The sequence below is a fragment of the Ambystoma mexicanum genome, chromosome 1p (genome assembly GCF_040938575.1).
Source record: "Ambystoma mexicanum isolate Mex_15411 chromosome 1p, UKY_AmexF1_1, whole genome shotgun sequence".
NCBI classification, from domain to species: Eukaryota; Metazoa; Chordata; class Amphibia; order Caudata; family Ambystomatidae; genus Ambystoma; species Ambystoma mexicanum.
In genome coordinates this window covers 203,266,577-203,291,750 of record NC_090921.1, presented here as the reverse complement: position 1 = coordinate 203,291,750, position 25,174 = coordinate 203,266,577, and the positions used below count along the sequence as shown (strand labels likewise).

The 25,174-nt window shown below is 44.8% G+C and overlaps 1 protein-coding gene across 1 annotated transcript in view; it reads right to left on the bottom strand.

Annotated features, from left to right (window-relative positions):
- Positions 1 to 1,196: 1,196 nt before the first annotated feature.
- LOC138468728 (extracellular calcium-sensing receptor-like) overlaps positions 1,197 to 25,174 on the bottom strand; it is a 146,301-nt gene continuing 122,323 nt past the window's right edge. The window contains exons 5-6 of the mRNA XM_069609024.1: positions 15,809 to 15,932; positions 1,197 to 2,125 (exon numbers count right to left, since the gene is read on the bottom strand). Of these exons, the coding sequence (XP_069465125.1) occupies positions 1,197 to 2,125; positions 15,809 to 15,932 (1,053 nt within the window). The remainder of the gene's footprint in view (positions 2,126 to 15,808; positions 15,933 to 25,174) is intronic.

Sequence of the window (25,174 nt, the reverse complement as noted above, 5' to 3'; positions counted from 1 at the left end):
TGATCCTAAAATGGCGGCTAGGTCGATTTAAAATCGGAACTTTGCAACGCAGTTTTCTTGGCAGAGCGACTGGGCTTAGGCCAGTATATATAAGAAAGGAGGCACAATATGATTTCCCATTTAACACCTCCGCCAAAAACATATGCAAACTTCAGTCAATCCAAAACAATACATTGAGAGCAGCACACTAAATTAGAAAGCATGACCACATTTCCGCAGCCAGGAAATCCGCCCACTGGCTCCCGGTCAATGATAGTATTAACTTTAAGATCTTGTCCATCACACACTGTTGCATCTCCATCTACACCCCCTCCTACCTGGCAACAAAAATCTCAAGACACACCACAACAAGACCTCAATGCACGGCTTGCAAACACTGCCTCATCACCCACAGATTCAATCGCAAAAGGGGAGGAAGCTTCCCAGCCCGCACCCCTGCACTCTGGAACTCTAGAACGAGCTCTGTGGCCACCTCTGTGAAGAACCATCCAACGGCAACTTCAGGAAGAAGCTTAAAACCTACCTCTTCAACTAAAACTCTTATTGCCCACCTCTGGTGTCCGTTGCCTCCATTTATGTTCTCCCTTCCTAATGTAACCACGCCCTGATGCCCTTGGGCTTGGCACCTTCATATAAATGCCTAATTAAAAATAAATAAAATAATAAATATATGGCATAAGGCCTGACACTCATTTGCTCCATTTGTTAAATATCATATGTTCCCTTTTTATGTCTGCAAGCCCTAATACAGTCATCACCAATATGTTCTCAATAACTACGTAAAGAGTCTTAAAATGGGATGCCCACCACTTGCTGTAAAGGACATTTGGTTGAAGAGGATGCTTTAAATAATATAAATACAACGGACCAACAAAAGTAACATGCAGATGGGGGCAAATGGTAATAGCAAAGAAAATGATGTATACACATTTATTTCAGAAATACTTCTGTCATACTTCTGTCATACATATACAAACTATTTGAACCACATAAATAAACTATAACAAATTATACAAAATGCAAAATAAAAGTACCACATCAAGAACAGGAGATACACATGTATTTGTTAATTAGGCAGCGTAACAAAGACACATAAATATAATATATACACTTTTATATTACATGGGAACCAGTGATGTACACCACAAAGCAACATGTAAGAAGGCTTGACGTATATCAAGCAAAAGAGAAAACATTTAAGAATGTTTGTTTTTATTGCTTTGACCCGTTTCCCTGCCCATGAGGTATTCCCTTGTATTCATCTCTGGTCTTAACAAAATAATGTAACATTTTGGAATAAATATACAGAAAACCAATGCAGAGCTGGAAGTCAAGATGGCAAAGATCTCCATGGCCACCATATATTTTCCCTTTGTGCTGAGATAAGCTGGAATAAAAGAGATCCAGACACTGAGGAAGGCCAGCATGCTGAAGGTGATGAATTTTGCTTCGTTGAAGCTGTCGGGCAATTTTCTGGCAAGGAAGGCCACTATGAAACTAATGGCAGATAAAAGTCCAAGGTACCCAAGCATGCACCAGAATGCAATGGGAGATCCCTCATTGCATTCAAGGATTATCATTCCAGGTTGAGATAGAATATTGTATTGTGAGAAAGGAGGAGAGACACTTAACCAAGAGACACATAGGAGAATCTGAATCAGTGTACCAACACTGGTGACCATGTACGATAATTGTGGTCCCACCCACCTCCTAAGATCACTGTTGGGTTTTGTGGCATTGAAGGCAATTACAACCATGATTGTTTTGGCCAAGATGCAAGAGATGCACTGAGTAAATGTGATTCCAAAGGCCACCTGCTGGATGAGGCACTTCTCTCTTGTTGGATAGCCAATGAAAGCGAATGAGCAGAGAAAGCATAGGGTAAGAGACATGAGCAGGAAGTAACTGAGGGAACGGTTGTTGGCTTTAACAATTGGGGTATTACTGTGATTAATGAAAAGAACCAATATTGCTGCAGGCATCAATGAACACAAAATGCAAATAACGGCTAATATGATGGCTAGAGTCTCCTCATAGGAAAGGTACTCAGTGGTCTTCGGAATACATTTGTCCTGCTGAGCATTGGGCCACCTATCCCATTGGCATTTGAAGCAATCAGCTGCATCTGAAAGACAGAATCAGAAAATAAATACACAGCACACTAAAATAATATTTCATTGATGGAGAGTACCAGTGGGGCATAAAATACAAGAGGCACGCACTGGACACTGGTTTATAAGATAAGAGAACATGGGATTGAATGCATGTGCAGTATAGAGACCAAAGAGAAACTAGTACAACTGATTGCCATTTCAGTGCTTATAATGTCTAACAGGGTTCTTCCTTGTTCCCCTACAACTTAAGTCCCCTCCCCTTTTCCAACAGTCATCTCAAGATGTCCCAACAACCTATTGTCATCTCTTCCCAAGGTGAAACATTTCTAGTCTTCATCTAGAATGATATGGAAGAAACAGACACAAAAAGGTTGAGTTTGTAATCTTCCTCATCTGCCAAATTTTCATGTGGCCGCTGGGATTCCCCACACAGTGTAGAGTGAGTCACAAAGCCAGTGCAATGAGATCAGTCTCTTGCACCATGGGGAAGTTTAATTTCTCTGTAGAAATCAATAAGTACCTTACAGTCACAGACCATCATGGCTGCAGTATGTAGTTAATCATCAGAATTCAAGTGAAAGAGCCTCATCCTGCAGTAGCACTCAGGCTCCATCACCCTGTCTCTCCTGCCCCAATAAAAATGAGGCTATTCATTTACTGCCTATTTATGTATAATCAAATAATGTAGGGCTTGGGCAGACCAACAAATAATGGAACAGTTAGACAGAGTGGTTGAGATTGAGGCACACAATAGACAACCTCTGATTATTATATTGGGAGATCTTAATGCCATCATTTCTTACCCGGAATTAGTTGAACAAGAGATAGCATTGAATACACCATTGACCCAACTAAGGCAAGACAAGAGCAATGGTAATGGACAGAAATGGCTTCATTGTGTCATGAGTCCTGAATTCCTAATGCATAACGGCAGATGTAAGCGGGACATCCCAGGAGGATTTTCTAGGTTACATAGCAGAGTGCATCCACTTGGATTACTGTTTCATACCATCATGATATTTTTCACTTATCACTGCACCAAATATTGTACCCAGAGAAGAAAGCGCCCATCTTCTGTTCATGATATACTGACTATCGGAGGCCATTAATGATGATCAGGAACTTATTGGTTAGTTATATATCAACAAAGGCAGTAATCGAATCATCAGGAAACCAGGCAAGTGAGAGGATGATAACAGATTCTTAGATAATTTGGAAAGGAATTGTGGAAATCTGAAGAACCATCTAAAATCTATCGATATATTACTGTTACTAAGGGTCATTGCATAGCCCAGACAGCAAAAAGACATTAAGTGAATGTGTAGGGAATAAAAGGAGAATTATGAAAATCTCATTGCCACTTTGATCATGGCTTCCTTCCCTAATAAGAAGCCCATAGGCATAGGATTTCAGCATCATGATTGGAATAACAAACAGAATCATAGTAATATCTATGAGAGCTACATCAGAGACAAAATCACATAAAAGTTGCCAGGATTCTTTGCGATCCAGTGCTGCTTCCGGAAGTGGCCAAACATCTTAAAAAACAATATTGTTGCTGGCTACATAAGCACAGAAGTAGCATAAAACTCTAAAGCTGGCAGGCAACCTATCCAGATCTGTAATAGTAATCATGCTTGGACCTTATGGAGACTACTGAATGGAAATGGGGCTTGGCCCAAGCTTGTAGAGTGGGCCACTGAAGAGACATGGGCTAATCATATTAAAGACAGAGTTACTGAACACAGTGGGAAGGGAGGAAATGGAAACAAAAATCTCAACACAAATGAGATGCAAGGAGTAAAAACTCGAAGGCTCCAGGCCCAGATGGTTCATGTAATGTATTCATGAAAAAGAATCCAGAAGTAAGGGGAGGGATACTGTCACTGCTTTTCCCTACTATAAGTTGTAAAGGAGTTCTTCCTGTTCCTTGGACCAAAAGTATAGTAACAGTAAAAGTTACCACATTCTAGCTATGATAGGTGCATTGGCTTAGATCTATGCCATGGTGCTGCTGGTGGAACTGAATGAGTTGGTTAATCAACTAGAGATTCAGCCTTTTAATCAGACTGGGTGTAAAAAAAGCAACTCTGGCCTTCACTACCCTGGTTGAAAGCGCTTGGAACTTTCCGAAACAAGCAGTTTATGTGGCCTATGTGGACATTAGTGCTGCATTCAGCACGGTAAATAGAAAAAAACTCTGGGCCAAGTTCAATGATTGGGGGGATCCAGGAGGTCTGCTCAATGAAATTAGCCCTTTATATAGATATACAACGGTAAAGATAAGACGTAATACCAAAGGTTCCCTTTCAACCTCGTTGTGGACATCACAAGGGTTGAAAAATGGCTGCATCTTGGTTCTGTTACTATTTAATTTATATATGTCAAATCTAACAGCACAAATTGCCAGAACAAAACACATGAATCTAAGCTTGGGAATACGCATATCTCTTGGCTCAGATATGCAGATGATTTAATGTTGATAAATCTAACCCCAAGGGGATTGCAGGCTCCCCTAGATCAATTAACTACTGTCATGATCCTTGCCCCTGGCCCTCACTGGCAAGTCAGCCTTCCAGTTAGGGCCAGGTCAAAGGCCTTAAAACCTCATCCAAGACTCTTTTGGAGTCAGTCCTGGCGCCTTTGGCGCCAGGCTCATAACCATCATAATGACCAACATTATAATGGGACTATTTACTTGGGACTATTTAACTAGGGGGGGTTCAGCCAACATGGAGGCACACACATAGCTCAGTTACAAGGAACTGAGCTATGCGGTCTAGTATTTTTGGTGTGGCAGGCCTGGGACTACTTTACCTGGACTACTTTGGGTGTGGCAGGCCTGAGACTATTTTACCTGGACTACTTTACCTGAGACTATTTAAACCACACCCAAACAGAAGAACATGCTTTGCGTTATTCTGCTGTGGGCAGCGTAACGCCCACCGTGTCCAGTTATTTGATGCCAGCTTAACTGAAACCAAGGACCTGCTGAGAGAGAAAGAACACTACGAAACTCTCATAAACGGACAAAGTTTTGACCTGATCAATGCCCTTAATTCCCACCCCCTCCTCCTCCTCACCTGTAATTGCTTCTTCAGAGGAGCTCTCGGTCGATATCGTTCTTCTTTCTCTCCAGGTGATGACCGGCTGTTTTTTGTGGAGTTTAGGACGGGCTCTACTGGAGGCCACCTTGCCAACTAGCTATATGCTTGGCAGTGGGACCCACAGGGAGTCACCTCACTACCAGGGAAAAGCGTGGCTGAAAAACCCTGGACGACTGGATGTATTACCAGTACTGTTGGTATTTGATGGTGTTGCTTGAATTGAGAACTCCAATTCCCAGAAGGCACTCCAGAAATTCAAAGAATGTTATTCCAGAGAGGGTGTAAAGATTCAAGGATGACATGAAGCCCAAAGAATCACGGAAAGCGAGGATAATTGCTTCAGTGGAGGAGGAGAGAATAGGAAGACTGGAGCCCGCTAACTAATACAGTAAAGCGGACAGAGCCAAAAACCCTGGGAAGGAAGCAAAGGACATTACTGCACGGAAGGGAAGAGCCTGTACTGAGCCGGCAGTAGTGAAGCTCGAAACACGGGGAAAACACAAAACAGGAGAGCGGGCTGGAGGGAGGGAAAGGACAGAGAAGGAAACTGCAGCGGAGAGGATACACTTACTTCGGAGCTCGAAGGAAGTAGAACACAGCGTGTTAACCCGTAGAGGAAGCCGGGTTGCAACGCACCGGTGCTACTGATAGACGCGTACTTGTACGCGTCTCTCCGTGCATGCGTCAGATAACTAGACCGCTGCATTTGCCGATACCAGGTTAGCCCCTCCTCCATCGCCGCCACAGTTTCCATGGCGTGCGTGTCATGACAGTATGACCCCTTCGCCAAGGACCCTGTCCTGGCTTCCCTGGATGAGTTTGATGGAAGAGGCGCAGGAGTCTGGGTGCACTAAGGTTTCTTGCTGGTTCTCATGATCTTTCTGTCCAAGGGTATCCCTTCCAGAGAATGAGATATTGAAGCACTCCGTGTTTGTATCGGGAGTCTAAGATGCGGGATACTTCATACTCTTGGGTGTCATTCAGGCTTGGAATTCTTCTCTTGATCTTCTTTTATAAGGATCGGGTTTGTATTCCTTAAGAAAGGAGGCGTGAAATACTGGATGTATCTTAAGTAGGGAGGGTGGCAGGTTTAACCTGGATTAACTTGTCAATTAATGGTGAAAGGACCAATATATCGTGGAGTGAATTTTCCTGGATTTATTCGCCTGGGTAGGTATTTGGTGGATAGCCAGACCTTATCCCCGATTCTCCATGCTAGGTTTAGCCTTCTGTTTTTGTCTGGCCATTTCTTATAAGCCTGGCGACTGGCAGACAGGGTTTGCTGGGCCTTCTTATGGGTTCGTTTCAGAGAGTTCAACAACTGATCAATGGTGGGAACATTGGTGGATTGAATTGCGGAGAAAGGTATATTTCTGGGTTCGTACCCATAGGTACACGTGAAGGACTCATTCCGATAGCTGAGTGTGTGGTATTATTATAAGAAAACTCAGCCACCGATAAGAGATGACACCAATTGTCCTGTGTTTGATTGCAGTAGCATCTGAGATACTGCTCAAGCGTGGCATTCAGGCGTTCCGTTTGTCCGTTACTCTCTGGATGGAACGCAGATGACAATACCCTCTCGATATGTAATTGTTTACACAACATATTCCAAAACTTGGAAGTGAATTGTGTTCCTCCATCAGGTACAATCGTGTGTGGTAATCCATGCAGTGGTACAATCTCTTTGATGAATATCTCAGCCGTGACAGTGGCAGATGGAGTACCTTTGAGAGGAGAAAAATATGCTAGTTTACTGAAAGAGTCGATAACTACCATGATTGCTGTGCACCCTTCTGATTCAGGTAGTTCCATAATGAAATCCATTGATAAGTGTTGCCAGGGTCCTGCGGGAGGTTTCTCTTGTTGGAGGAGGCCCAAGGGTCTTGCTGTACTGTACTTGCTCTGTGCGCATGTAGGACAAGAAGAGACATACTCCAAGGTATCTTTGGTCATTGTTGGCCACCAAAAGTGTTGTCTCAGTAATTCCAGTGTGGCTGAGCGACCTTTGTGTCCCACAAAGGTCGCTCAGCCTCCCAAGCCATTACCTGGTGTCATGACCTACATTGGTAGGTCATGACACCAGGTAATGGCTTGGGACTGCAGGACTTGAGTCGGTAAGTATAGCAAGTTCTCCTTAAACAGGAACTCCCCCTTGTGGATCAAAGACAGTATTTGGGTATTAGATGATGTCTTCTGTGCTTCCAGTACCTGTTGCAGAAAGGTGTTAATGGCCCTGATGAATCTCTTCCCATTTAACAAGTACTCGTGTTCGGAGTATTTTCCTGATTCTTCACCAAAACTTCGTGAGAGGGCATCAGCTAAGTGATGCTCCTTCCCTGGTAAGTATGTGAGTTCAAAATCAAATTGGTAGAAGAAATATGCCCTTCTGGCATGTTGTGAATTTCTGCATTCCATTTGTCGTAGGATACTGAGATTCCTGTGATCTGTGCGAACCTGAAACGGGTACTTGGCTCCCTGTTGCAGATGTCGCCACTCTTCACAAACTTGTCTGATAGCCAGCAGCTCCTTTTCAATCACTGCATAGTTTTTTTCGCTGGAAGTAAGAGTCCTTGAGTAATAGGCTATTGGATGTTCCAGCTGGTCTTCCTTTCTTTGCAGAAGTGCAGCCCCGATGGCTCCCTGTGAGGCGTCTGTCTCTACAATAAATGGCAAGGCTTGATAGGGTTGCCTGAGGATGGGCGCAGAAGTAAAGGCTTCTTTGAGCTGATTAAAAGCAAGGTCAGCTTCTTGATTCCAGCTAAATTTCATCCCTTTCTTCAACAGGGTAGTGATAGGTAGGACTATGTTGGAGAATCTGGTGACAAATTTACGATAAACATTGGCTAGGCCTAAGAACCTCTGAATGTCTTTCACTGAGTTGGGAGTAGGCCAGTTATTAATGGCTGCAGTTTTATTGGGGTCCATTTCTATTCGATTTTCTGAAAGAATAAAGCCCAAATAGGGAACCGTAGAAACCTCAAACAGGCATTTTTCTGGTTTTGCCAATAAATTATGGTTTCAGAGACTTCTGAGTACCTCCCTTACATGTTGACAATGTTGTTCAAATGTCGCTGAATAAATCAAGATGTCATCTAAATATAACACTACAGAGTTGAACAAAAGATCACTAAATCTCTGAAACTGGGCTGGTGCGTTGACTAACCCAAGGGCATTACCTTGTACTCGTAATGGCCTAAGGGAGTCCGAAAGGCGGTTTTCCATTTGTCCCTTTTCCGTATTCTTAGGAGATGGTATGCTCCTCTGAGGTCCAGTTTGGTAAACCACTTTGCTCCTTGTACTGCTTCCATGATATCCTTTATCAAGGGCATAGGGTATCTGTCTCTGATTGTTAGACTATTAAGACCTCGAAAGTCAATGCAAGGTCTGAGTTCCTTCATTCCCTTTTTTGGAATAAAGAACAAGGACGCCCCAGCTGAAGAGGTGGATTCTTGTATAAGGCCGTTCTGAAGATTGGTTGCTAGATATTCTCTTAAGGCTTCCTTCTCCGGAAGGGACAACGGGAACATCCTCCCGAATGGGACCACAGCTTCTGGAATGAGGTTGATTTTGCAATCTTGGGTACGGTGTGGTGGTAGTGGTCTGGACTGTGTGTCAGCAAATACGTCTACAAATTCTTGGTATGCCACTGCAGAGTTGATACTCCTCGCTGGTTTTGCACTCCCTTGGTGGTATTGCTTTTCTTCGTTGGATAGACAGGACTGAAAACAAAGTTCAGATCGGAATTCCACAGTGTTGGTACCCCAGTCTATGCCAGGTTGGTGTTTTCTCAGCCACGGGATACCCAGGATCACCGGGAAGTGGGCTGCCTTTATTAAATTGAATACAATTCTTTCATGGTGTGTTTTCATCTTGACCATGACCTCCTGAGTCTCTTGTCTGATAAGACCTGAAGATAGAGGGGTGCCGTCAACACCTTCTACAGGAATCGGTTGTTGCTTTTCTCTTCTTGGAACAGCATGTCCTCTTGCCCATTGGTCGTCCATAAAATGCCCAGCTGCTCCACAATCCAGCATGGCGAGACATTCAACTGTTTGGTTCTTTGTCCATTCCATAACCACCTTAAAGACCATTAACTGGTGGGAGGGATCCAAAGCTAGGGGTGGATTAGTAACACAAGGATTGGCCAGTGAAGCCCCTTCCGTGTGCCTGTTCAGGGTCGAGGTCTTTTGTTTCCCGACCTCCTAGGAGGCACTTCGGGACAATCGTGCAGAAGATGTTTCTCAGAGCCACAGTACATAAGTAGACTCAAGTCCTTTCGACATTTTCTTTCAGCAGCAGTCAGGGGACCCCTGGCTGTACCTATTTGCATAGGTTCTTTGGTCTGAGGTTGGAGTCTTTCGGAGGTAACAGGTGGGTAGGAGAGGGGAGCCTGCGGAATGCTTGGTTTGAATTTCCTTCTTTCTGCCCGTCGCTCAGAAATACGGTATTCAATTTGAAGAGCTAAGGCAACCAGTTCTTGAAAGGAAGCTGGTATAGCCACCCTGGAGGGTTCATCTTTTATCTCCTCATGTAATCCTCTTCTGAAGAGCGTTTGTTTGGCCGAATCCGGCCATCCGGTCTCCAGCGCAATTCTCTGGAAGTTTGAGACGTACGTCTGTACGTCCGAAGGACCTTGTTTGTTGTCCAAGAGGTTCTCATATGATGTTTATAACACTTCTGGTCTTTCAAACCTAGTGCGTAATTGTTGTAAGAAGGTTTCATAGTCATTCAAAACAGGGTCTGAATCTGTAACCAGCGGGGTTGCCCCATGCAAGAGCATTACCCCCTAGATTCGAGATGAGAAATCCGACTTTCGCCCGGTCCAACTCATACATCTTTGGGGGGAAAGTAAAGTAAACCCGACATGCGTCGAGGAGTTATTTTATTCTTTTGGGGTTACCCTCGTATTTACCACAGGGTAAAGGCATAGGTAGAAGATCGCCACGAACATCGTCTCTTTGAGTGATCTGTTGCCTCAAGGAAGCGTTGTCTGCTTTAAGCACATTGTTCTCTGCTTTCATCGTCTGAAGTTCGGCAGTGATTCCTTGTATGGCATTGACCAGTTCTTGGTATTGTTCTAGGCTGGCCATCTTGGGTGTTGCAAACTCTCAGAAACTGACAAAGTTTTGACATGATCAATGCCCTTAATTCCCACCTCCTCCTCCTCCTCACCTGTAATTGCTTCTTTAGAGGAGCTCTCGGTCAATATCGTTCTTCTTTCTCTCCAGGTAATGTCCAGCCTTTTTTTGTGGAGTTTAGGACGGGCTCTACTGGAGGCCACCTTGTCAACTAGCTATATGCTTGGCAGTGGGCCCCCCAGGGAGGCCGCCCCACTACCAGGGAAAAGCGTGGCTGAAAAACCCTGGAGGACTGGATGTATTGCCAGTACTGCAGGTGTTTGACGATGTTGCTTGAAGTGAGAACTCCAATTCCCAGAAGGCACTCCAGAAACTCGAAGAATATTATTCCAAAGGATTCGAGGATGACGTGAAGCCCAAAGCATCACGGAAAGCGAGGATAATTGCTTCCGTGGAGGAGGAGCCAATAGGAAGACTGGAGCCCGCTAATTAATACAGTAAAGCGGACGGAGCCAAAAACCCCAGGAAGGAAGCAAAGGACAATACTGCACGGAAGGGAAGAGCCTGTACCGAGCCGGCAGAGGTGAAGCTCGAAACACGGGGGGAAACACAAAACAGGAGAGCGGGCTGGAGGGAGGGAAAGGACAGAGAAAGAAACTGCGGCGGAGAGGATACACTTACTTTGGAGCACGAAAGAAGTAGAACACAGAGTGTTAACCCGTAGAGGAAGCAGGGTTGCAACGCACCGGTGCTACTGATAGACGCATACTTGTACGCGTCTCTGCGTGCGTACGTAAGAAGACTAGACAGCTGCATTTGCCGATACCAGGTTAGCCCCTCTTCCATCGCCTCCACAGTTTCCATGGTGTGCGCGTCATGACAGAAACTTACCTGGAACAGTATCCTGTCTTCAATCCATCTCTGACTTCAGTTCCACTCACCTGAAGGTACGAACTCCATCATCCGGCACCGCATGCATCCTGGAATACCATAACCTGGAAAGAGGAGAAAGAAAAACAGTATTAGTAAGCGTTTACTCACGTTTCCTCCCGAATGAAGAAAGCCACACAATTCTTACCTGGGTAGTCATCTCCTGGTCAGTATCATTGCTGGAACATTACGGCGCTCGGCGAGGAACATCGCAACCTGCAAGGAGAGAAAAGACACAGGTTAGCAATATAAAAGGCGAAACAGCGCCACCCATTGTGCATTACTCACCGGACAGCATCGCGCACACCGCGCTTTCACCTACTGGCCCATGCTCATCTTCAAACTGCATGACAACACCAAAATACCTTTCCATACCTAAAAGGAAAGAAGCAAGACATTATTATTCGAACTAAGAGGAACATAAGAACTGCATATAAAGACTGTAAAGCAGCAAACCTACGGAGTCGCAGCAGGCCTGGATTCCCACAGGGGGGCTTGCACCAGTGAAGTAACTTGCTCGCTGCTCGCCCCACACATCTACGCACTCCTGCCACGTGGAGCAGGACGGAGAATCCACCTTTTACAATATTAAGGTGAGGAGAAGGCCCAAGGGGGGGGAAGGAGTTCAGGCCAAGGGAGGTGGGAAAACATAACAACAATCTGGTATTGAATCCAGCTCTCCTATATTGCAGACCCATCTTTAACCAGAGGCCTTACCAAGGGACCGGGAGAGGGTTCAAGAGTGCAAATCATCCAACCAGGGCTGGGTGGCATCCCTGTGGATACCAGGTGAGCGTAACAACTACATACAGGAGTGAACATAACCTTATCATCAATACCGCAAAAACTAAGGCGATGACCTTCTACCAGGTTGAAGGAGGGTCATAACCAACTACATTTGGAAATGGAATGGTTTGTGCCATAGAACGTGTAAACCAATATCATTATTTGGGAGTGATCATAGATGAAAATTTGACAAGAGTGTGGGTGCCCCTTTACTGAGACCAAACAGGGTTCAAATAACCTCAAACTTGAAATGGGGTCCTCAGTTTGAAAAAAAAGGGAATTACAGCAACAGGTTGGTGTAGTTTAGCAACACAACGTGCTGGCTATACCTTGGTGTCAGTTGTGACCATGTATAATATGAAGATCATTCCCAAAATGACATATGGCATGGAGGTTTGGGGGAGAAAAAGGGTCAAAGAGTTAGGCAAAATTGGGAGCCATTCCATTAAGAAGATATAAGCATGCCAGTTAGAACACCTTTGGAAAACATAAATGGGGAATTTAACATTTGTTCTTTGGAGGCGCTAATAACAAATCGGCAAGTAATGACTTATTGGAAGATGAATAACTCAAATACGAACACCTTGCTTTACTATACATAGGGAGAAGCACAGAGGATGCAGAACTATTCTAAGCATGCCATTAGTATTGAAATTATCCAAAAGGGAATTAGGTGGGAGCAGCGGCTCAACTTATTTGAGATATCAACTGCCAGGGTTAATTTAAACAAATCATTGAAACTGGCACTAGTAGAACTTGATAGAGCAACATTGGATAAATTTAGCCAGTTAAGCATGTAGTAGAGAACGTATTGGCAACCGAAAACCACCCACCGCCCTTGCAAAGTATTTAAATGAATTCACGAATTATCTCCCTTGATTCAGCTTTGGCCGATTTCTGCAATCCCTTCTTCGCCACTGGATCTTTCCTGTCACTCCTCATACATTCCCTTGTACACCCTCTCCTCAAAAAGCCTTTTTCCGACCCTTTCTGTGCAGCTAACTACCACCCTATCTCTATCACCCCCTTCCTGGGCAAACTCTTGGAGAAGCTGGCCCTCTCCCAGCTTACCCACCACACTGAATCTGTTGGTTGTCTCCATGATCACCAGGCTGGTTTCAGAGCTGCAAGAGGCACAGAAACTGCACTTGTGAACACCTGTGAACACTTGCTCTCTAATCTTGATTCCAACTCTGCTTCCGTTCTCATCCTTCTTGACCTTTCCTCTGCCTTTGATATAGTCAATCATGCCACTCTTGAAAATCAGGTTTGTGATACCCTTGGCATCACAGACCTGGCTCTGGACTGGCTGACCTCCTTCCTCTCTGAATGACCTTCCCAGGTTCAACTGGGCCCTTTTCTCTGCTCCATCTCACTCACCACCTGCGGTGTCCCTCAAGGCTCTATTCTCTCACCTTGGCTTCCAGTGTTATGCAGATGACACCCAACTCTCCTTCAAGCTTCCCTCCTCTGCCTCCTCCTCTTACTTTCTCATACCTGACTGTCTGTCTGCTATTCAGGCATGGTGCACAGCTAACAATCTCTGCCATAATGCCAGGAAGACTAGGATCCTTCTCGTTGGGACTCGAGATTCCTCACTTCCCCTTAAATTCTGGCCGCCCTCCATGGGCCCCCTCCCTGCACCCCTTCAGTGAGGCAAACATTCTTGGTGTCATCTTTGACACCTCTCTCTCCTTCTTTCCTCATATCACGGAACTCGCCAAGGAGACTCACTTTCAGCTTCACCTCCTCCCCTTCCCCCAGAAACTCAATGGGCCTCATTACAATAGTGGCGATCCGGAAACAAGAGTTCCGGTAAGACTACCGGCACCCTTTTTTTTCGGACCGCCACATTCTGAGTCTGCTTCCCGGGGTCGCCTGATCCCGACAGGTCGGATCCTGCCGTGTGCAGCGGTCAGAGTAGGCAGACTGATCACGGAAGCACCTACACCATTAGTAATGGTGCCGGTGCTTCAGTGTCCTCACTCCCATAGAGTCCTATGGGACTCTATGGGAATGGGGATTAACAAAATTAATTATTTATGGGTCCGGCTGGAAACACACCGGTAGCACCGGAAGGGTAGACACCAGACCTGTATTGAGGCTCAATGTTTCTAGTGCTCTGGTCCTCTCCAAGCTGGACTACTGTAACAGCCTATTCCTCAACCTTCCTAACTGCTCCCTTGACCCCCTTCAACTAATCCAGAATAAGACTACAAGATTTATCCTTGGCCTCAATCCCAGGGACCGCAAATCTCCAGCCCTAAAATCTCTCCACTGGCTGCCGGTTGCTGAGAGGATCAAATTCAAAACCCTCAGCTTCATCCACAAGATTTTCTGGGACCTGGGACCCCACTACATCCAACTCTCTCTGCATAAATACCTCCCTGCTAGAGCCCTTCGTTCTTCTAGCTCCAACTCTCTACAGATCATACGCTTCTCCAAGCAGAGCATGGGGGCTAGATCTCTCTCCTCTGCAGGTACCTTCCTCTGGAATGGTGTGCCTGACCCTCTCAGACTTCAGCCGGATCTCCTTAAATTCTGGAAGCCTCTCAAGACTCTCCTTTTCTCTTCCTCCTTCCCTCTCCCCCTCCCCTTGTCATTTCCTCTCCCTCTGCCTGGCTGCCTGGTCCCTTCAGATTTGCACAGGGCACCAGACCCTCCCCTACTAGTCTACCCCTTGCCTTCTGGGCTCCTATGCCCTTCACTAGCCTGGCTGGCCCAGCACCCCATTATCCCTTACATCCCATTGCTCACAATTAGCATGTAGACCTTTCTGCCCTGCAGTCTCTTCTCCCTGGGCTCTGTTCACCTGGCTCCCCTGGCACTCGTGTAACCCTCTGGCACTCCCCCAACCCTCTGGCACTCCCCCCTCCCCTGCACTTCTTTTACTGCACTTTCATAATATGAATGTCACAAGGCCTAGTAGGACTGTCTGTCCCCCCTTTCCTGAAACACATTGTGTATAGGCACATTATAAAAACCAATAAATAAAAATACAAAATAAAAGGAAAATATCTAAGATATCATTATATGAGAGTTCAGTTTAATTTGGTAGACACTCTAGATGTTATAGGTCCCAGAATGGCTCTTTCCCAAGAGGAGAGATCTTGTAGATTATGTTCAAGAGGGGCTATTGGAACAACTCAACATCCTTTGTGTGCTTGACCTGCATTAAGCGGGATAAGAAACATAATGCTTGAGGCAGTGGGAATCGGAAAGAATGATTTAGGAGAATCAATGAATTGGTGGAACCTGCATATGGATGGCAAATGTATACCCTATGTATACCCTATGTATACCCTATGTATACCCTATGTATACCATATGACAACATTGTAGATGTACATACACTCATTCTTAGAGGGAAGAGGACAATTATAATGATGAACGCGATTAATGTCAACATGTAGTGCAGGGGGAGTGAATTGTAGGGGAATGAGGGCTCTTTTTAGTGTTGTTTTTAGTGTGATGTATTTTTATTGTGAATGGGGATATTCAACTGAAGATTGAATTGCAATATTATTTATTTGTTGGAAATTTGATTAAAAGCCACTTTATTGGCTGTAAGATAATAATAAAAATAAAAATAAAAGAAATTTGATGCTTTACTCTTGATGTGCCTAAAGGTGTTTTGTTTTGGCATTTGTTGAATGTAATGTTTACACTAATATGCTGAGCTTTAACGTTGGACATTAGCGACATTGTGGAAACAATGATCATTCTTACATTTTGTTTGGCTGCTCTAGTATTAGCTAAAGGAGAAACTCAAAGCTTCTGCACTGCTTACCGGTTTGATTTGAAATCTCCCCTAGTGGGCAAGGGATGCACAGGTAACAGCAGACTGGTTCGCCCTCTCTCACAGCTTTCCTGGAGCCCGGCAGACAGCTTTGGGTGCACACAGAGGCTGGAATCTGCAAGATTTGAATGGATATAGTATAACTCTCTAGAATGGATACGATGTGAGTTTAAACATTGCATCATTAAGTCCAGAATGGTTTGATTACTCCCAAATATGAATTTCCAAACACTAGCCAGTTACATAAATCTGTGCTTGACAGGGTATTTGTCCATGTGTGGCTCACAGCTAGCTTTTTGCAGATAATAGCTTGTTGCATAAGCCTACCTAAAATAACAGTTTTCCTTCAGCTGCTTGAGCTTATGGATGAATCTGATATATTGTCTGAGTTGCTAGTACATTTTGGCAAAGTCATTTCGTTAATTCGTTCTGAATTGACATCCCACCATTTTAGGCGATCGCCCTTTGTTGGCTCAACAAAGGCATTTTAGTTATGTGTTTACATATGTATTTTGTAGAGTTATACGATCTGAATGTATTGCAAATGGTACAAACCATAAGAGATATGCTATATTGTGTCCTGTCGCGGGTGGGCAGGGATTTTCAGAGTAAAAGGAACATTAAGGCAGATTTGCTGTTTGGTTTTCAGTGCAGGCATGTGTTTCTTCCAAATGCGTTGTATAAGCATGTACAGTACCAATCTGTCTAGCAAACAGTTTTAGGATCACAGAAAACCCCATTATATTTTTCAATTGCCCAACGAATAAGGCTTGAGTCTGGTAATGCACATTTTAGGTCATATTACGTGGCAGTCCTGCAAAACATTATGCATTTGACCCTTTAAAGGGAACTTGTGATTTTCATTCAACGAATTAGTAATTCAGTATAAACCATGTGCCCGGTGTTTCCAATGTAGACAATACGCATTTTCCCAGTATCCATTGTATAATACAATGTGGATAACTGGATCTAGATTGCAGCAACATCCTCTTTGTGATGTTGTGAAAAATTAGTGGTCCCCAAAATAGACTAATAATCAATGCAACCCAAGAGGATGTGGTTGAACTTGTAACCTCCATTGGTAAAGGTTATGGAACAAAAATATATGAGCTTCAAATAACTGTGTGGGCATGTAAGGGCATTGCAGCAAATATGTACAGATGTGATTCCTGGCGTTGCTAGAAGGACATCATGTCTCTGGCTCAAGGGAATAAAAGTCTTAAACAAAACCTGCTTTCCACTAGAATCTGACTCTCAGAACAGACGGCAGGCAGATGTAAGAGACCTACTTGCGAAAAAGGAGCAGAGCATTTTGAGTAAGCAAAGGTGTCTACATGAGGCCGATATTACCCCCAAATTGAGCCTGTTAAACAGCATGAGTCTTAAACCTGCCAATCATGCCACAGAAACAGCACACTCTTTTGGAACACTTGGTGCTGGTACCTGAAGATTGTCCAATGTTCAGTAATGATTTGGCGCTTACCTCTTTCTGATCCACAAAAAAATAGAATGCTGACCAGGGTCTAGATATTGGGTTGATTCTGAAATATAAAGGCAATTAGCCTCCTGTTTTGTTGTAACATGGCTAACAACTTTTGCAACATATTTGTCAGGTGAAAGCAGCATAAGGTTTACTTTAATTTAGAAAGATGGAAACATTGTGATATTCCTGGTGTTGGTCAACATCCTCAAAGGATTGCACTACTGTATTGTCTAGACTGTCCCCTGATTATTCATGAACATGAATACATTTTAATTACACTGTGGGCCTCATTACGAGGTGGGTGGTAAGGGATTACCGGCACCGGTAAGGACACCGGTGCCGGTAATCCCTTACCACCCTATTCCGAGGTCCCTTAGCGGGTCCCTTCCTCAACGCCTGGTTTTACCAGGCGTTATGGAAGGGACCCGTTAAGGGACTTCAGAGCTAATAACGGGCCCGCTAATAGCGGGCCCGTTATTAGCTCCATCCCCATTCCCATTGAGCCCTATGGGGGCTTAAATGGGAATGGGGAATGGTTCCCGGAAAGGGGACTTACCGGGTCCTCCAAGGTCGGAATGACCCGGTAAGTCCCTATTCCTGGAACACGGACCCGGAATGCGGTAAGGGGGTAGCCATGGCGCTAATAGCGCCATGGCTACCTCCTCCCCGTAATGAGGCCCTATGTTTTCTGTTCCCAAATTACCACAGCTCTCTGTGGGTCACCACCACACTTCACAGGGAAGATGTATGATAATAAGCCCAAAGATACACATTGCAAGGAGGGGATCACAAACGTGTGCACTTATGGGCATTGTAGGGAGGTTGTGTGCCAATAATCTTGACATATACTAATAGTGCAATACATGTGTATAGATGGGTTACAAACATGAATTACTAACATGGATTACTAACAAAGCCATCTAGTGATAGCCGTGGGTCAAGGCCTTTCACCCTTTCCGCAGCTCTGCTGCGAGCTGCTCTCTCAGATGCCAGTGAAAATGCAGTTGTGAAGAATCCAGGGGCACCGAACTGCTCCCTTTCATCATCAGCGTCTGCTTGCTCCCAGGTTGCCGTAGCAACCAACAACAACATATAGGGAACAACGAGCCTCACCGCCGCGGCCCGGACCCCTGATAGGCTCCCCAGGCCTGCCAGCCCGCCCCTCCTGCCTTAAAGGGAAAGAAAGCAGACCGCTAGACAAAGCTGTCTGGTGAAGGCTGTGGGTCAAGGCCTTTCACCCTCTCCACAGCTCTGTTGCGAGCTGCCCTCTCAGATGCCTGTGAAAATGCAGCCGTGAAGAATCCAGGGGCAAAGGAGTGCTCCCTTTCATCATCAGCGTCTTCTTGCTCCCAGAAGGCCATCCCGATGCTTAAAATGGGGGCCACGGTTGCCGTAGCAACCAACAACAACATTCAGGAAACAACGAGCCTCACCGCCGCAGCCCGGAACCCTGACAGGCTCCCCAGGCATGACAGCCTGTACCCTCCTGCCTTAAAGGGACAGGAGGCAGACCGGCAGGCAAAGCTGTCTGGTGAAGGCCGTGGGTCAAGCCCTTTCACCCTCTCCACAGCTCTCTGCTGCTCACGGCGGCCGACGGCGGTCACTACACAAGGAAACATACCTTCAGCCCACAAAGCTAAGCATCCTCTATTGTCAGCTGTTTGGCGGCCGGCAGCCATCCCCGTTGTATTCCCAACACTTATCCCTCTCCATGACTTCCTTGCTACCAAAGTTAGATGCCTAAGAGCGCGTACCCCATGTCAGCACCTTTCATCAGAACCCCCCTCCATTCCGGTCAGAAATGCTTGCTTGTGCACTTGCTCCATATGCATTTCAAGGACCCAGCGTCCCGTGCAAAGACACACCTACCACCCAACTTCAGCTGCCCTACACCAGTTGAGACTGTACCCAACACAGTCATATGTGTGCCAAGAAAGGAGAGTGCCCAGGTGCAGGGGCGTAGGAGACACATCAAATCTGGGGTGGACAGGGGACATCTTGGGGACTTTGTTTTATTTATTTATTTATTTATTTATTTATTTATTGTGTTTTAGTCAAAGAACTCGACTTTTCACAAAATTAGAATTAAAATAGCAGTACGTATTACATTACAAATATCACTGTATAAAACAAGAGAAAAGAAGAAAATTAAAGGATGCAGCAGCAAAGAACATGTCTTTGTATGTTGCATTTCTGGATTTTTCATCTGACTATGAGCTCAAGGTAAGAGAGAGGAAATAACAATTACTTCCAGTGGGCCACAGCTAGGACACCAGCTCGTTAAGAGGCAGATCACCTGTAAGTGGACTCCTGCCAAATAAAGGAGTTGAAGACTTTTTCTACCAACTGCAAGTTACTACTTTTTTTGTGTGGGGCAAGGAGACGTGTGTGTCTCTTGGAAAGGAAAGATGGGGGTTTCAAAGAAAGAGGAAATCTTGTTTGTACCTCTGAGTAAGCCCTGTTATGGGAGTAGAGGGACCAGGTGTGTGATGTTGCTGCTTTGACTGTCCTCCGGGGGGTACAGCAAACAAGGAGGCTGAGCGATCGCAAGCCCACCCCCTTATAAGCACTCCCCAGGTCCGCGGCCGGATGTGTCGGTCCCCGGAGATGCCTAGTGGGGTGTATGTGGACCCAGGGGGTGGTCAGAAGGTCAGCCCGCTATGTGGGCTGCCCCTTTAGCGCCCCTGCGAGGGCCGGGTAAGCCTCTCACAATAAGTCTGTTCCCTCTTATTCCATCTCATGCTGGCTTCAGAGCCTAGCCTTTCTTTGCCTTTGTTATTCTGAATGCAGAGCTGGACTCTGTTCCTTTCTCGTTTAACATTTGCTGCAAAGCCTGATCGATTTGATTCTCTCATATGTTACTAGGACGGCAGAGCATGGGTCCTCTGCCTTGTTACATTATTCAAAGAGCCCCTCTGGCCTTTCTTTGCATCTCCCTTGTCTCACTGCTTGCTTGATTAATACATACCTCCTTGCTTGAACACTCAACATTTTCTCCCTAATATAGCAAAGGCAGCTGCAGTCTTTCTTCACTTCTATTTGTTCCGTGCCTTGAATTGGCACCTTATTTCTGCTTTTCTGTCTGCATGGGAAAGGCAATTGCCAGTCACTGCCCTGATGGTTCTACCTGCCCATAAGAGTGCAACAGCTAGCCAATATTGGAAGAATATGGGCATATTATGTTCCTAATGCCTAAACAAGAGACACAACTCTTGCCTTTGTTTCTAACAGTAATTCAGTGGATGAAGAAACGCAAGAGCACACATATTGCTTATAAAGGAAGGGGGTGATGTCACACATGGTTAAGACATTTTGATCACGCCAGGAGCTATTTTCCAGCTGCAATTAAGCAATTACCCTTTAGACTTCTGGCTTTAAATAACGTTAGTATCACCTGGAAAGCACAGAGGTTGCTAAACAGGGTTGCTGGAGCACGAGGGATACCCTACTCGTGGGCATGGATGATTCGAGGGCATTCTTGCCCTGTTTTGGTGCCTGGCCCCTACAGCCATGATGGGGGGAGGGGCCTATTACTTTTGGTTGTACGTACCCTTTGAGGGTGGGCAGACATTGCCTCCTGCTTTAGCCCACTAACAGCTCGGCTTTGCAACTTTATCACACATACCTGTCAGGTGGCATGTAACTCAATGCTACTAATGTTATCAGCCTCAGAAGTCTTGAATCCTTTGCCACATCAACTAGGGTACAGGCTTGCCACCTGAGACTTACCCATGTCTGAGTCTGCATCTGTCGCCCTGTGGGGAATTCCCAAGAAAACAGCACATACATAGAATCACATTAGAAGTTTCCAAAGGTTTTATATTTGGATAGAATTTAAATTTTTGTATTTTACATTCTGAACATCATATTAAAGAACATGCACATAAGTAAACATAATTTGCATTATCAGAACAAAACGGAAGCTAGATACTGTTCTTGAATAATAATATTGTTGGACAAACGTAATGCAATCACTACTGTCGCTACTGAGAGTAGATGACAGGCGTCGTACAAAGAGTGACCAAATAAATAAACAGGTCAGTAGAGTATATATACATGGGAACAAACAGTTGACATTGGTAATGTTGTGTATTGGTGAAAATCGTCTACACCAGGTGTTTTGGCCCTATAACCAGGCTAGGTGAGAGCCATTTATTCCTAGGGCCTTCATCTGTCAAGGGTTTTGACCCATGTTGAATCAATAGACTGGGTAGATGTGGGGATGAGCTGTCGCCGCCCATTATTCTATCCCAGAACAACCTAAATCAATAGACTGGGTGGATGTGGGGATGAGCTGTCGCCGCCCACATTCACGCCAGAATCCAGGAGAACTGCGCAGTTGGCACAAGACCACTCCAAAGATAGAACCTTCTTGTGGGGGGTTCCACATCACCACTCTACTGTAAGGATGCCATCAAAACAATGTTAAGCAAGGGTCCTATTCTATCAAGCAAAAGACCACTCTATTGAAATGCAGTAATTCAAGACAGATCCCAAAAATGGATGCAGTACCGAGAAATTCCCCAAGGCGGCGCTAGCGGTCTAAACTCTGACAGGAGAACGGCTGACAAAGGGACCTGAGTCAACTGGACTTTAAAGGCCTGTTGGTTAATTAAAAAACCTTAGCCACCTGCTGTTCCCAGAGGCCAAGAGGCTGGGAAACCTTAACACCTGATAGATTCCCACACCAGGAGGCAGGATATCACATGACCCTGTTGATTGATTGAGGAGAAACTTCCAGGCAGCCTGCTGGAGCCCACACAAAAGGCTCTTTCAGTTGAATGGGGTATGTTAATTTTGAGTGTTTCCTGTCAACAGCCCTCTGCCAGCAAGGAGAGACATGTGATCACTGACCCACCCAGACTTCTGGAGGCGGACCTAAGCACTTTGGGGAGTTGAATTGCAACAAATATATATTTTACAGAAACCGTGATAACTTATTGTAACCAAATGACAGGAATGAACAACTTTGAGAGTCTTAGTATGGAAAATGCCCTCACGATTTGAGTCCAAACTCCGATTTGTACCATGTTCTGGGGCAAAACCCTGCTAATTATGATTATTGTAGACACTGTATTTAAGCTAGAGACATGGAAAGTTACTGGGATATATGTGGAAGGGAAATGCACCTTTGTATAATTTTTGATGAAAAACCAATGTTGCAAAACCCACTAAAATCGAAAATAAGTTGGCATTTTTGAATGCAAGCTCCTAGAAACACCAGAGTCGTGACAGGGACTATCTTTAGTAATATATGATGTGTGTATGTGATGTCAAACAACTGTGTACCTGGGAAATATGTATTTGGATCAGGAATAGATTTGTGTGCACATTGACCAGGGGAGTGTCATTTCTGCAGGTCATAAAAATGACATCACTCTGACACACTATCCCTTCCCAAATCAGGGACCAAAGAATCTATTGACCTATCAAATCAAGAGAGGGGCAGGCTTAGTGATGCTAGCCTCTCCACCCACTTTTTAAAACACATAAAAAGAGACTGCTGGGACAGGTAGAGACATTCAATTCCATTTTCTGCGGGACGCTCTGCCGGGAGACTCCAGACTTCACATCCATCAATGTCCAAAGACCAGAACTTTACTTCAGAACTTAAAGCAAGGGCCTAAACCCACAAACTGAGAACTCTTCTCAGCAGGCCTCAGCATCCTTAAAATTATTTGCAAACTATTCCACAGCCGGGCGAGCTGTCTGAATTCTTTTGCCAAGAACTTTTGCCAGTACCCAGAAAGCAGTGTTACATCCAGAATCCACTTGATCTGGACCGGAAAGCAGAGCAGTATCCAGAACCAGAGGCCGCTGTATCTAGAGAGGCTAGACCAGCAGAGCAGAGCTGACCCAGACCGCTGTGAGCAGAACCAGAGATCCAGATCGCTGTGAGCAGAACCGGTTCCTGATTGACCCGCCGAGCAGACAGAACCGCCGCCGGACGTGTTGACAAGATCCGTGACGAGGCCTATTTCAAATTTATATTGTGAGTACCTAGCAGAACTGTGCAGAACCAATCTCTTAGTTAAAATAATCTAATTCAAGCTATTTTAACCTAAGTAGAACTGCCTCCTAGAAATCGTGTCATCTGTCATTTTTAAAGCTGCACAACTGTCACCTGTCAATTCTGCAGCTGCAAGCTGTCACCTGTCATTTTGAGTTTTACTTTAAATCCGAAAATCTACCTTTATTAAATCGGCCGTATCTCTGGAACCGTTTGGGCTAGTCCTATACTTTTTCCGCAAACGCGATTTACGCACTCGCGAAATTTACCGCGGTTTGCGATTTTGGCTCAATTTCTCCACTTGTCAACATAGCAGCTCCATTCTTTCCTTTGATAAAAATCCGTTTGCAACCTGGTAATAACTCATAGAGCATTGCTAAAGTGAGCCTGAACTAATTCCAACAAGCATCTCTCACTCACCCTGAATCTCTAGAGGGAATTAAAATCAGTTAGCACATTTTCCCATCTATTGCCATCACATTTAAAAGGATTTTCGGCCTGTGTTTCAAACTTCTACCTGTTTCCTCTAAGCTTGCTGGGGGGAACTGAATTCCGTATTGTATTTGATTGTATTCCTGAAGACTGTGTGTGTTACCTCCATCTCCTTGCATTGCATATAGCGGGTGGGGGGTGAATTGCCACCAGGGGAAAAGTGAACATATTATCTCTTGTGAAACCATATCAGTTTATTTTCTGTACTGCATTTATTCCACCTTGCATTTCCTTGAAACCATAAAGCATTTCAGCTACCTCATCCTCTATACTACTTCTAAGTAACCCAAATCAGTTTACCAGTAGAACATTATCCATTGTTGATCACTGTCATATTTTAAGTGTGATTTCCAATATTAATTTATTATAAAAGTGTGATAGATATATATTGTTATATTTCTCAAATAAACCTTTAAAATTGCAAAACAGACCTACTTCTTGGCTCAGTGGGGCCAGGGGGATTGTAAGAGAGGGTTGTTATATAAGGGTTGTCATCCAGAGTACATGAACTGGACCTAAAAATATATCAATAAGGGTTTCCCTCAGCATCCCAGACTAGGCATTGACTTAGCTGTAGTGTTGAAGTGAAGCCGCTTAACACATCAGGACGAAGGGAAGATAGTGTGGTCAGGATGTTCAGGAAGTGCTGAAACAGGAATGGAGGACATTGATAAGGGAAGGCTCAATATAAATTGACTATAGAGAGTGATACAAATCACCGAATGCCTATCAAATAAATAGAACGTCATTGCTTACCTATGGGGACGAGAGTCAAACCACAGGTGGAGGTAACGTAGGTAACCTAATCGGAAAATGGACAATACCGTGTAACTAAATCTGGTATTATAAAGCTCAAGACTAAAAAATGTGGGTCCACATGACTGTTCTGTGGATTTTACCTATTAATGGTAGCTGTGTGTCCAAAATCAACGTAATGGGACAGCTATATCTTCACATGTATTGCTAAACGTAAAGACAAAACAGATATTGCTATAGTCACTTTCAATGTGAGGATTTAAAAATGTATTATGTGCACTCAGGTTTTGTGAAGCCGTATAGATGTGCTTACCCAGTGCGAAGTCTCAAAGTGGCATCAAAATACGCCCAAAAATATGTCCATCTGACAGAGTTCAGGGAAAAGATCTGGAATGTGGTCATAAAATAACTCTCGTAATAGCGAAGCGTGAAAATGGCACAGACTACTCTGTGTGGGGAGAGCGTTCGCTTGTTACCTGTGTCTGCGAGCGCTGATCGCAGCTGTAACGCAGTCCACGGAAGACAGGCGCGCGAAAAGTGCTTGCGCGGCTCTGCCAGTAGAGGAGATCTCACAAGAACAACCTCTGACGAGACTGTCTGAGTCGGAAAAGCACAT